This window comes from Scatophagus argus, chromosome 3 (genome assembly GCF_020382885.2).
Source record: "Scatophagus argus isolate fScaArg1 chromosome 3, fScaArg1.pri, whole genome shotgun sequence".
NCBI lineage: Eukaryota > Metazoa > Chordata > Actinopteri > Scatophagidae > Scatophagus > Scatophagus argus.
This window is the reverse complement of record NC_058495.1, coordinates 15420706-15433101: the sequence shown is the minus strand read 5'-3', so window position 1 is coordinate 15433101 and position 12396 is coordinate 15420706. Positions and strand designations below refer to the sequence as shown.

The window sequence follows — 12396 nt, the reverse complement described above, 5'->3', positions numbered from 1 at the left end:
ATGACTGAAGTAGTGAAATGATGACAATTTAAAAACAAAAAAAAAAAATCTGTCAAACATGTTAAAACAAAAAGACAAATCTTTGCCACCAGCTCCATTTACTACTATATACTGTACATATAACGAATATTTAAATATTTGTTTAAATATATTTACTTGACCAGCCAAACTACTATAAATTTTTTATGTATGAATCTTGTATTTATTTTCTTATAGGCTCTTTCATATAATCAATTGTCTATTCTTTTTTTTCCTTCTGTATGTTGTGCTAATAATTTTGATTCTTGCTTTTTATTTCTTTATTTATCAATTTTGTACTCCCTTAAAGTATTTTGCTATTTTGTAAATTGTGCAAAAAAAAAAAAAAAAAAAGAAACAGAAAAAAAGGGAAAGGAACTAAATGAAAAAAATAATATAGTATATAGTATAAAAGGAGTTTCACTGGACAATAAAGTATACTCATACAAGGAATTTGGTTGCTTTCAAAATATATTCTATTTAAATATAGAAATTATTGTATATATTATACAACAATACGATACTGAATAGGTGATGTAATAGATTACTGGATATGACAGTCTGAAATGTCTATATGCAGTGTGCTTGGACTCATATGTCACAATGACGGTGAGATGAAAGCGCTCACGTCACAAGAACAAGTGAAATGATTCGGCTTATCATTATTATCAATCACCTGTTGATATTTTAGGATCACTGCGCGCGAAGGGAGGGGGGTGGTGGGTGGCGTTTCGAGTATCTGCAAAAATAAGAAAACAAAAACATTTCTCTCTTCATATAAAACAAATACAACAAATCAAATCAGCAGTCGGCTGCTTTTAAGTCTTCATGAATTATATTAACGCTGGGAAGATGTTTTAGCCCCGCCTCCTGCAAGAGTTGCTAGAAGCAACAGGAAGCGACACCCCCCCCCCCTTTAAAAAAAAAAGAAGAGTGCAGGCTGGAAGGAAAAAAAGCAGTGGAGGAGGCCGAAATCATATCGCTTGATTGGCTTGTCCACATCACAGCCGCTACCGGGGGCTGTGAAACCCTCAGCTCGGGCCCGACCTGCCACTTGTGACCCGGTTCTGTCGGAGTTATACGTGGCAGACTAAACGAGCATGTCCTCCTCATGAAGCTAAAGTGAGCCTTTTGCCTTTTCTTTTTTTTTTTTTTTTTTTTCTTTTATTAACCTGCCGCACAGAAGAAACGGGCGAGGTGAGTTCAAGTGTCTCAACTGTCCGCTTGCGTGAAACTGATTGTGATTCGTACGTGTGACACTTTGGCAGCGGACATTTATGTAATGTGGCACAGATGTGGAAGTGGAAGTTGCTGGCGGTGATCTGTCTCATCCGCGTCCCCACCGCCCGGTCTCTACTTTTTGTGTGTGCGTGTTACCGTTTTCTCCCTCCGCCACGTCAGTGATCATGTAGGTGAGGAAGAAAGACCTCCGTGTGGCCTGTTTGTTGTTGCTTCACTTTGTAAAGTTAGTTTAATTGACAAAGGAGCGCTATGGAGGAGCACCACGTGTCGGGAGAGGGCTTTTCCGTCTGTCCCGGCCTGTCTCTGTCTGTCTGCCTCCGCCCACTGGCCTTCAGTGTCCGTCTAGATTTGAGTTGATCAAGCGGATAAATGAATGAAATGTGAGCCGTGTGATGATCAATGCTCACAGGCCTGCAGGTTAACGACCTCAGTGTTGTGAGACATCAGTGAAACCTCCAGGTGTTGTGCTAAAGTCTGTCCTGTCTCTCTCTCCTTCGCTTTCCCCTGGTGGTATGAGCTGTTTGTGTCACTGAACCAGAAAAAGGAGGAGATGTTTTGAAGGTGATAAGTCATGTACAGTCTGTCCACTTCCTGTAGAACCCGAGGGGGTTTTACCTGAAGACCACATCAGGCCTGAGCCTTCACATTCAACAGGCTAATCCTCTAATCTGTTAGTTTAACTCTAAACCACTTTGTTCTGTTTTGTCTTTTCACTTAGACTGGAGACGTGTGAAGGGTTAAAAGGCAGCCAGGTAAATCAGCCACATGGTATTAACAGGAAAACAAGATACGTTATCGCTAGTTTAACTTGTTATCTAGTTTGTCATTTACAGAGCAACGATGAGTTCATTTTTTGACTTTTAAATATCCTGCTCAGTGGTCGTAATTCACATCCTTAATTTAGGTCAAAGTACTAATACCACACTGCAGAAATACTCCACTACAAGTAAGAAGTAGAAAGTATGAAAATGTTCCTTAAGCAAATGTATGTAATCAGGGAACTGTACATAAAGTAAAAGTCGTCATTGTAGAAAAATTGTTCTCTGCTACAGATATATTATTATTTTCTCTGTGGATTATTGTTACTCATGTGGTAATATTAAAGTCGCATTGTACTGTTGTAGTTTGTTGAGGCTATTTTTATTTATAGAACTGCGGCTAATTATAATTTTCATTGTGGTGAATCTGCTGAAATGTTTCATGAATTTTTTTTTGCCGTGAAAAGTGACTGAAATGCTGATCAACCTTCTCATTAATCCCCTGCTTGTTTCAGCTGTTTGTCTCGAACCTTAATACATCCATCACCTGTAAACCTTAACTTGTGATGCAACCAGCAACTAAAGCCATGCGATGTTTGTGGTGGAGTAAAATGTACAATATCTCCTCTTAAATGTGATGCAGTAGAATGTAGCATGTGAAGCAGAAGCCTGCCTCAAAGTTGTACTTGAGTACAGTAAAAGTACTTGGTTACATTCCGCCGCTGGTTTTATGTTATGCAGTTCAGTTAAAAATGAAAACGAGCTGCTTTCTCGGATCTTTGCGGCTGTGTTGCCTCCCACAGTCAGTTGCCACACAGTCTGCCTGCAGTGGAAAGTTTGACAAGTGCAGTGAGCGGTGGCTGATAAACACCTAATATCAGCATCATTAATTTTATGAGTCATCTGGGAAATCTGAGAAGCCGTAACATGAATGATCAATACACCACAGTCGCATGAGCTTTATTTCAACGCACGATATGGAGTCTCTGCCGTGAGGCGGGGTCTCTCAATAAAAAGAAATTAAGCACATTAAACAAAATAAACAAATGAAACTAGTTTTGAGTGGCATTTTTGACAGCAGTGTCAAAAAGTTCTGTGAAAGTTACCGAAGTTTATCGTTAAACACTGTAAAGGGTGCTGGTCGTTTGCTTGTGTTTTTGTAAGGCAGGCTGCCTGGTTCCTTGTTGTATTTGGCTGGTTGTCGCAGTTTTAGTCGCCTGAAAATTTTAATTCCATTGTGGCACAATTTGTTTCCACATAAAGACTCTTTAATTCTAAATATGAATTTAAAACTGTATATTGTATTCATATCAATTTATTTCCAACACAAAAAATAATCTAAATCTATGTTATAGCCTGGTAAGCTTCATCAAAAACTGAGTAACATCACACTATGTTTGAGGAAATATCATTTGTCTTATGGCGTGTCAGTGAAGGGTACTTCAAGACAATTAAAATCAAGTTTTTAAAAAAAACAAAAAATTTCATTTGAATGGTTCCAGTTCATGATCTCCTGCAGGGTTGTTACATGAGCTTTTAAGATAGACAGACAGAATTTTCTTTCCGTAAAAAATGTTTTATAAGAGCGTCACAAAGGTAAAAATCCGAGCAATAAAAGCATTCAAATGTTTCTTGGGTGATATTGGTGGTATTTTTATTTGATGTTTCTCTGTACGGCTGAAGGAACTCAGTTAAGTTTCAGGAAAGTGTTATTTGTCAGTTCAGTCTGAACCTGAACGTCGTCAGAGGAATTTGTATTTGTTGCAGACTCAGGAATGCAGGCAGATTTTTTGTCTGCAGACGCTCTGACTCAACGTTCTTTGCACAAGAGGAAGAAATGTGGTGTGTTGGGCAGGAATAATGCAACGTCTCTTCCTCTCAGTAGCTATTATTATAACCGTTTATAATGGCCACTTGAGTAATTGTGGTTTGGGAGCACATGTGAATATTCAAGCCCTCAGTGATGAGATGTTTAAACCTTGTGTCAGTTTGCGTCATGTTCCCTTTCACCTGCAGCTGATCCGGTAGTTCAGTCCACACAGTTAGACTTCACTCAGTGTTTTGTAAAGCCTGCTGTATGTGTACCTGTTGGTCTGTAAATGGTTAGTAGAAGAGTTGATCACAGCTCTGGTGACATTTTTTCCTACGGACCCAAAGGGCTGTTAACATTTTATCAAATCATCTGAATCTTACAAATCAGCCCCAAAAGGCGTATTTGTTGCTACATTCAATAGCAGCTCAGCATTTTGTTTTTCTTCTTCTTCTGAACCGGACTCGATGTTGTTTACAAAGTTAGAGTCCAAACTTGCTGTCTCATGCTGTTAACAGAGAGACTGAAAGCCATTCAGAGTGTTTGACTTCTGCAGTAAGCAGCTTTAGACGGCGAAGCTGCGGAGCTGATGAAGCTGGTGAAGCACAGTGTGCTGAAGAACGGAGGAGAATGAACTTCTCCTTGTTGAGTTTGACTTGCCGGTGGATTGTGTTCATTGTTGCTTTATTTTTTCTCACTCGCCTCTGCAGAAACGGTTGCCTTTACTTCATCTCTGTCACACTTCATGTCGCCCACCAACAAGTTCGCTGTGATCATAGTTTATATATAGTTATACACTGTAATGTCTTCCACTGGCTGCTCTTTTTTTCGTTATTATTATTCATAATAATATCACACGTTCTCTCGCTGAAGGAGAAGCAAAGACGCGTGGTACTGGAGCTAACTTATTCAACTTAAATTGATATAGATGGGAAATAGAGTGTAAGAGTGACAATAAAGACCGTGAGTCAGTAGAAATGTGTCGACTGTGAGATAAATTGCAGTGAGGTAACTATAGTTTAATTATCTCTGCTTATATTGGGTCATAAATCACTGAGCAGAACTGCTTTGTGACAATATTTGATTTACAATATCAGATTTTCATATCACTGAGATGAAATACTTTCTTTCAGGTATTTATTTCACTAGACATCACACATCAGACACTCCCATGCGGATGTCTATTTTAAAAAAAAAATATTTTCTACAATGTGATATGTGTTAATAAAGTAACAAAATAGAAAAGATTCTGTGAGAGAATATTTGACTCACGTTTCACACTCCCACTGGCCCATTTAGCTCCTTGGCACATCTGCCATTGTGCTGGGTTTCTGCATATGGCTGTACTGTGACACTACACAGCAGTAGACGGTGTGAAGCAGTCACTTGTACAAATCGAATTGCTTAAACCGTAAAACAACACCCTTGTCCCCCTTAGGAGAGCGTAGTGGTACACCAGCTGGGTGTGTTGTTGTACTGGTACGTGAAGTACTCCCACTGAGACACAGCCATGACACATCCATCCTTCCTCCACGGACACTGATGAGGGTCTGTGCTTCACTGAACTCCTGCAATGACATCTTTTTGCTCATAAGCTGAGCGTGTTTGGATGTGATATCTTGACTAAAAATAAATGAGTTAAATCAGATATTATCAGACATCCAAGGAATTCACAGAACTCCAGAACACAACTAAGGACACAGCGAGACACGCTGCTGGCAGTGAGAATAGACTCTTCTTTCACTCAGGAATTGATATTGAGGCATAAGGGCTCTTGGGTAGCATCTGTTCGCTTTGGATGCAATGGGGTTCAGAAATAAAACGGCAATGAATTTCAGCTTCTGCAGCGTGTTATTCTTAGCCAGAGGACAGCTCTGTCTTTATTGCTGAAATATCCATCAGCTTCTCAGAGAGGAATGGACAGTTCATTAAGCTGGTTTACTGTTGTGAGGTATTTTTTTTTGTTGACATTCGAGTTGTTCTGCATCCAAACATTTCTAGTCTAGAGGCTCCGTAGAAAGCAGTACACTAATTTGGTCCAAAATTGAATATTTCCGCTGTTGGATCGATTGTCATGAAATGATGTACAGACTTTCAATGTAACAACCAGATTTTATTTTCTGCCATTAAATTTGTTATGGAAATTCATGTCTTCCACAATATGCACTGTAATAACATTGGTGCAGCACTGTCAGGGTAGTAATTCAAGTGGCCAATACTTGGTATGGGACCAAATGCTAGCAAAACTAACAACTTTTCCATCAGCCTCAGTTGCATTTGTGTTTAATGTTAAATGGCAGATGTTAGTGTGTTAATACACACCTGCTAAACATCAGAACGTTAACATTGTCACTGTGAGCATGTTTGCATGCTGGCGTTTTACATTAAAGCACTGCCCTGTCGAAGTACAAACTCAGGAGGAGCTGCTAGCAAGGCTGTAAAGTCGTTATAATGTACAACATTTAGAAATGCAAACTTCTGTTGCATTTGGGCGTAGTCTGCAAATGTAATAATAAGAAATGACAAATTATCGAAAAAGATTTTTGAAGAAAATTAACAAGAAAATAAAATAAACGTAAAACAGTCATTTATCTCAGATATGTGAGCTTTGAGGATTATTGGTTGTTTCTTCAATTATGTGTTTCGAGGGGACAATTTGCTGCAGCTATGCTTTCTGCACAGTCTGGACTGGGTGTGTTTGGGTCGATTGTTGTTTTGGCTTACATGGGCAGTGAGACCGAGACTGTTGAGAGCAGGTTTATGTTATTTTCTGTTATGGTGATGTGTATAAAGCATGGGTCAGGTTTAACAGTTAGTACATTGTTAATTTCCCGTATTTACTGGTTTCACTATTGGTGTGTTGTTTCAGAATCTCTTTTCGTCATCTCAGTATCGTAATTAATAGCATTTAAAGCTTTTGCGTCTTACACGTCTGTCGCTCTTTGTCTCTCAGTCTGTTTCATACTGGCCATGGCCCAGGGCACCAGTATCCAGTATGAGCCAGTGGCAGAGATCGGAGGAGGCGCTTATGGGACCGTTTATAAGGCCCGAGACACGGAGAGCGGGCAGTTTGTGGCTCTGAAGAGTGTGCGTGTCCAGACGGACCAAAACGGCCTACCGGTATCCACAGTCAGAGAGGTGGCACTGCTGAGGAGGCTGGAGCAGTTTGACCACCCTAATGTTGTCAGGTAAGACTGTTATCAAAGTGTTGTGTGTGTGTTGTCTACTGCTCACTGTGAACACCTCTCACCAGATTCACTGTTTGTATTGTGCACGGCAGGCTTATGGATGTGTGTGCCACCCAGAGGTCGGACCAGGAGACTAAAGTCACTCTGGTGTTTGAACATGTGGACCAAGACCTCAGGACGTACCTAGAGAGGGCCCCAGCCCCAGGATTATCCCCCAGCCACATTAAAGTGAGAACTAGCTGAAGCAACATCTAAACTAATCTGAATAATCTGTTAAATTGGTTTGAAGGAAGAAAGGGGTTTTAGGATCTTTGAAGCCTTTTTAAAAGCAGCTTCTGTTGAAATATTTAACTTCCGTTGAACTTATCCTGTGTGTGTTTGCAGGACCTGATGAGGCAGCTGCTGTGTGGTCTTGCATTCCTTCACTCTAACCGCGTGATGCACCGAGACCTGAAACCGGAGAATATTCTGGTAACCAGCCAAGGTCAGGTGAAGCTGGCTGACTTTGGCCTGGCCAGGATCTACAGCTGCCACATGGCCCTCACTCCTGTGGTAAGAGCTCACCTGGACCACAGCAGTACCTAACTGTATCTGACGCTTACAGCATACTGTGATTTGTATTTAATATTATTTTATTTCTGATTTCCAATCACATCGGCCATTCAAAGCCATTAATATATGTGCATTGCTTTAATGTTCTTAGATGTTGAAAATTTTAGCATCACTTTTTATTAAGATTAGAGATTTTTCAGCCATGCTATTGGATCTGTGAGGCAGCACTTAGGCTACAGTATGCAGACATTGACATGCTGCCCTTCTAGTATTCATCAGGTCACATTTACCAAGCCAAGCCTCGGTTTAGCCTGTTAGCCTAATAACACTGGCTAAGTTGATACTTGTATACTGTAGTAAAATGAATTCAACAAACTGACCACTTGGAAGGCAGGAAGTCTGAAAACATATGATGAGCTTTGGAAAATGGTCGGTGGAAACGGCTAAATTATGTGTATTTTGCAAAGAAAAGTACAATTCATGTGGCTGTAAGTTTGTGTTACTTCTCTCTCATTTGGTCTTACCTCTGTTGATGAACTCTTTGTTTGCCTGCCAGGTGGTGACCCTGTGGTACCGACCCCCCGAGGTTCTGCTGCAGTCCAGTTACGCCACACCTGTGGACATCTGGAGCACCGGCTGCATCTTCGCTGAGATGTTCAGACGCAAGTAAGTCAGCAGAGTAACGTTCAGACAGAAGAAGGCTGACGCTATATATATTTATGTTTCTAATTTTGTCATGATCTTCATGTTCTAATTTTTCTATGTAATTTGGTAGGAGACAAAGGAACAGCGCAGTTTGCTGGTGATCAGGCGTCATTTTCATAAAGCTTCCTCGTGCAAAGAGTTGACGCTTGTGATGAAATTCTTTATCCCTTTAAAGTTATTGCTAAATCCTGGTAAATATAAAAGTTAGTGACAAAGCATCTTAGCCCGTCGGAGAACTCCAAAGGTGAAGAGCTTTTCAGAGTATGGAGGAGGACTTTTAAGAAGCTTAAGAGTTTCTTAAGCCGAGGAGAAAATGGCAGAAAGACGCAGATGCAAGAGAAATTTTGTGTCTTACCTAGCCAAAGGTTAAACCACACCTCCACACTAAGACAAAAGTTTCTGTCCCTTTTTTAGGAGGATTTTTTCTAAATCACTCCTAAGCTAGGACTTCTCGCTAGAATTTTTTTAGCCTAAGTTAGAAGCTACCCGAGAGTATTCAGCCCCGGACTGATTAAATTTCAAATTAACAGAGATTTGATTACATATCCTGAAGGTACCTTTGCTGAGTAGAAGCTTGTGTTACAAAGTGAGCTCTAGTGTCTCATGTAACTCCTCAGGCTATCTGAGAGTTTGAAACTAACAAAGTTGGAAATCGAGTTGCTTGACACACACACCAACCATGTCTCCTGTAAAATACATTGATGTACTACTGTTTAGCTTTTGCAAATACATTCTGGAGGAAACTTGCGCTTGGATAATGTTTTGTGGTAACGTGTGGGCTCTATGGCATCTTTATACCACACATATCATGAGTAGGGAGGTTAAAGCACAGGACTTTTTTCAGAAAGTCTTATTTGTTAGATTTTACAGGACTAAAACGAAGGGTTCGGCTTAGGGAAAAAAATGTGTTTTTTGGTAAAACAAAGTCTACAGCATGTATGTTTCCTGTCAAGTCTTTTTGCTAATGCTAATTTAAAAGAGGAATATTTCACAGTTTTGCTTTTTTCACAGTTCACATTTTAAATCAAACACGTCCTACATTTTTGTGTCAGCGTCACAGCAGCTGTGATGAGTGTGACAGCAGTTCAGGAAGCCTAAGATTTTATCTGTAAATGTTCTACATTATCAGATTAACTACATGCAGTATAGTTAATATGCAAAGGTTTTGTTTCAGTCCTGTCCTTCTTGTAACCAAGTCCAGTTATCACTAAACAAGGAAAAATAGATTTTAAATGCCATAGATTTTAAATGCATTTCTGTCTGTCGGCTTGGAGACAGTCGAGCATTTTATGATTTTGTGATCTCTGCAGTCACATACACAGCAGCTCCATCTGGTGGTAAAATGACACATTGCATGAATTTTATAAAGAGATTTATGTCTCAAAATAATTGCCTTGGGAACGATCAGTGTAATGATGGTGGTAACATAATGATACATGGACAGAGCAGAGGCACATCACGGTGATGTTATAGCTTGTAGTATCATGAATAATTAACAAATGGATCTTGGTGAGATGTTGCAGCCTAACAGTACAATTACTCAGCTTCAGCCAAGCTGGTAAGCAGTTGCTGTTTGCCCTCATGCTCAAGCAGGGACTGCAGAGAGGAGAACTGATAAAATGACACCCGCTTCAGTCTAATGACTTTTGTAAAAACCTTCTCTCTCTTAGGCCTTTGTTTTGCGGAGAATCAGAAGTGGACCAACTTGGGAAAATTCTTGAGTGAGTCACAAATATTTCTATCACATGTTACTTGACTAGGAGATTCCTTGGCAGAGGATTCATATTATGCTGATTTCAATGAAAATTATATGTGATTTCAGAGTTATTGGCTTGCCACCAGAGGAGGAGTGGCCGACCGATGTTACACTCTCAAGAACAAACTTCCCCCCTCTCTTACCTGGCCCAATCACTGACTTTGTTCCAGAGATAAATGAGCAGGGGGCACAACTGTTGCTGGTAAGACTTTGCCATGAATTAAGGCAACAACATGGTATTTTAATTTAAGCTGTATATAGAGTTGAAACCAGGACAGTAACTGATAAGTAACCACAGACTCCAGAAGAATTTTCTGTGCTCACAGTCTGCTGATGCTCAACTAAAGCCACAAGAATTTTACTGGTGCAATACTAGAGGTTCTTGTGACTAATGTTACTTATTAAGATGGTTAAACTACATGAGCGAGAGCGGGACTCACAGCAGGCCTGGTAAAATAAAACTATTCCTTCTGCATTAAAATTTTCAGTGTGGATGAATCTTAAAAGATGACTTTAAACTCGACAGTCGATGACAGTGCAGATGTACAGTAAATCTGGCTTTTACATCTGGCTTCAACATCATTAAAGCACTCCGCACATTTTATTGTGACTCTATGATGGAGAAAATACAGATTTAAGTGTGCCTCATGCCTCTAGTCTTTATGCTCAGCTAAGCTATCCTGCTGCTGACTTCACATTTAATGGTCAGACATGAGAGTCCTTGGCTAACTCTCAGCGAGAAAGTGAATAAGAGTATTTCCTCAAAATGTTCTTTTAAGACAAAAAAGTCTTGAGAAAGTGACACAGTTCTCATATCCTGCTACTCTCTCCTCTACAGAAAATGCTGACCTTTGACCCCTTAAAACGAATATCTGCCCTGAATGCCCTGGATCATCCATATTTCAAGGACGAGGAGACATTGACTCAGACAAAAAGCTGAAATGATGCAGTGAAACATGCAGAGAGAGGTAACAGCGTCTAAGTTTAGACCCTGACCTAACCATAAAGGATTTCAGTTTTAATTCAGTGCATTGCCTTTCAAGACATCTGGGTTTTGCTTTGGGATATATTTTGTTACTCCTGCATCAAAAAAGGATTAAAGTCTGAGAAATGGATTTAAAAAAAAAAGAAGAGGAGTGAACTTAAGGATCACTGGCATGCTTTCCAACATGTAAATGTCACAATTAATGATGTTAACATGTCATGTCTTCAAGGACAGTACCAGTGTTTTTGATGTTTGATTTTTATATCAGTCTTATCCGCAGGGACTGATGAACAGAGACGTCTGACATCTCTGAAATGTTGCTGTGGTTATTTTTGTATAATGTTTAGACAGAAGGAACTGGAGATGTCGCCTTTTTGCGTTACAGGCTGAACAGAGTCTGACAGAAGGGACACCTCAGGGTTAGAACAGCCAGTCTTCAGTGATTTTACTGTATTTGTATTAGTATTTATCCTATAAATGGAACAAAAACACCATAAGCCTGTGACGGGCATTAAGCTGTATGAAAATCATGAGGAAACTGAAAAAATAGTCTGAAGCAGTAAAAGAAAAATGCACAAGAAAGACACACATGACAAAAATACTGGTATTGCCCTTAAATACTCTAATGAAGTGAAAGAAATTGTTTCTTCAGAGGACTGAAGGGTTCATTTCATGTTTAACATTTTTTGCTAAAACCGCGTGAAATCAACCAGCATTGCAACTTCAAATGGAAATAAAACAAAAATACATTTTACTCACATTCAGACTTAATTTGTGTATTGCCGTACAGATGGCGGTCCATATGAATACATATGAATAAATGTGATCCTATGAAAAAAGGACTGAAATATTGTGGAGAAAAACAAAACAAAACAAAGAACTGTATTGAATACTAACAGAAATTAAAAAAAGACCAAGTAGCCTCAATATACTGCTTTTGTCTTCTAATATTGACCAAATAAACTGTAAACCCATGTGGCTCTCTAAATCAGTGAGATGTTTTCTTTGTTGTTGTTTTTTTGTATTATGTTTCACATAGTTGAGGTTGAAAGTGTCTTTCTCTTAGACCCTTTCTGCCCATCAATTCCACCTCCAAGCCCTGATGACTTGAAAAAGATCTTCTAACTCTCACGTTTAATTTATGCCTCTGTCTGCGCTGAGTAGCATTTCACATGGGGAGACATGGTAAATACAGCTAAAGTCGCTTTTCTTTAAATTATTTGAATTTGTCACTCTGCTCACAATTGGAAATGAATCTTATGAACTAATATTCTCAAATATAAGATAATGTCATGTCAAATTGGCAAAGTCAACCCCTAACTTTCTGTGTTATTCACATAGTCACCTCCCTGCTGAGAGTTAGAGAAGATTAATATTATTCT

General features: G+C 39.4%; 1 protein-coding gene across 6 annotated transcripts; it reads left to right on the top strand.

Annotated features, from left to right (window-relative positions):
- The first annotated feature begins 929 nt into the window (after positions 1-929).
- cdk4 (cyclin-dependent kinase 4) lies at positions 930-12002 on the top strand. 6 transcript variants are annotated; one of them, XM_046384069.1, is made up of 8 exons: positions 930-1140; positions 6782-7016; positions 7109-7244; positions 7401-7568; positions 8125-8234; positions 9944-9994; positions 10096-10231; positions 10868-12002. In XM_046384069.1, exons 2-8 carry the CDS (start codon positions 6799-6801, stop codon positions 10967-10969), a joined length of 921 nt encoding a protein of 306 aa, XP_046240025.1. In that variant the 5' UTR covers positions 930-1140; positions 6782-6798; the 3' UTR covers positions 10970-12002. The 6 variants fall into 6 exon arrangements, with proteins under 6 accessions (XP_046240025.1, XP_046240024.1, XP_046240026.1 ...); XM_046384068.1 differs by having other exon boundaries at positions 930-1215; XM_046384070.1 differs by lacking the exon at positions 930-1140 and adding an exon at positions 1281-1430.
- The last annotated feature ends 394 nt before the right edge of the window (positions 12003-12396 follow it).

Excerpts from the sequence above, each read along its gene's own strand:
- cdk4 (XM_046384069.1), top strand. The coding sequence starts at position 6,799 with ATGGCCCAGGGCACCAGTATCCAGTATGAGCCAGTGGCAGAGATCGGA. Across the intron at positions 8,235-9,943 it reads GCTGAGATGTTCAGACGCAA|GCCTTTGTTTTGCGGAGAAT; the intron begins GTAAGTCAGCAG and ends TCTCTCTCTTAG. Across the intron at positions 10,232-10,867 it reads AGGGGGCACAACTGTTGCTG|AAAATGCTGACCTTTGACCC; the intron begins GTAAGACTTTGC and ends TCTCCTCTACAG.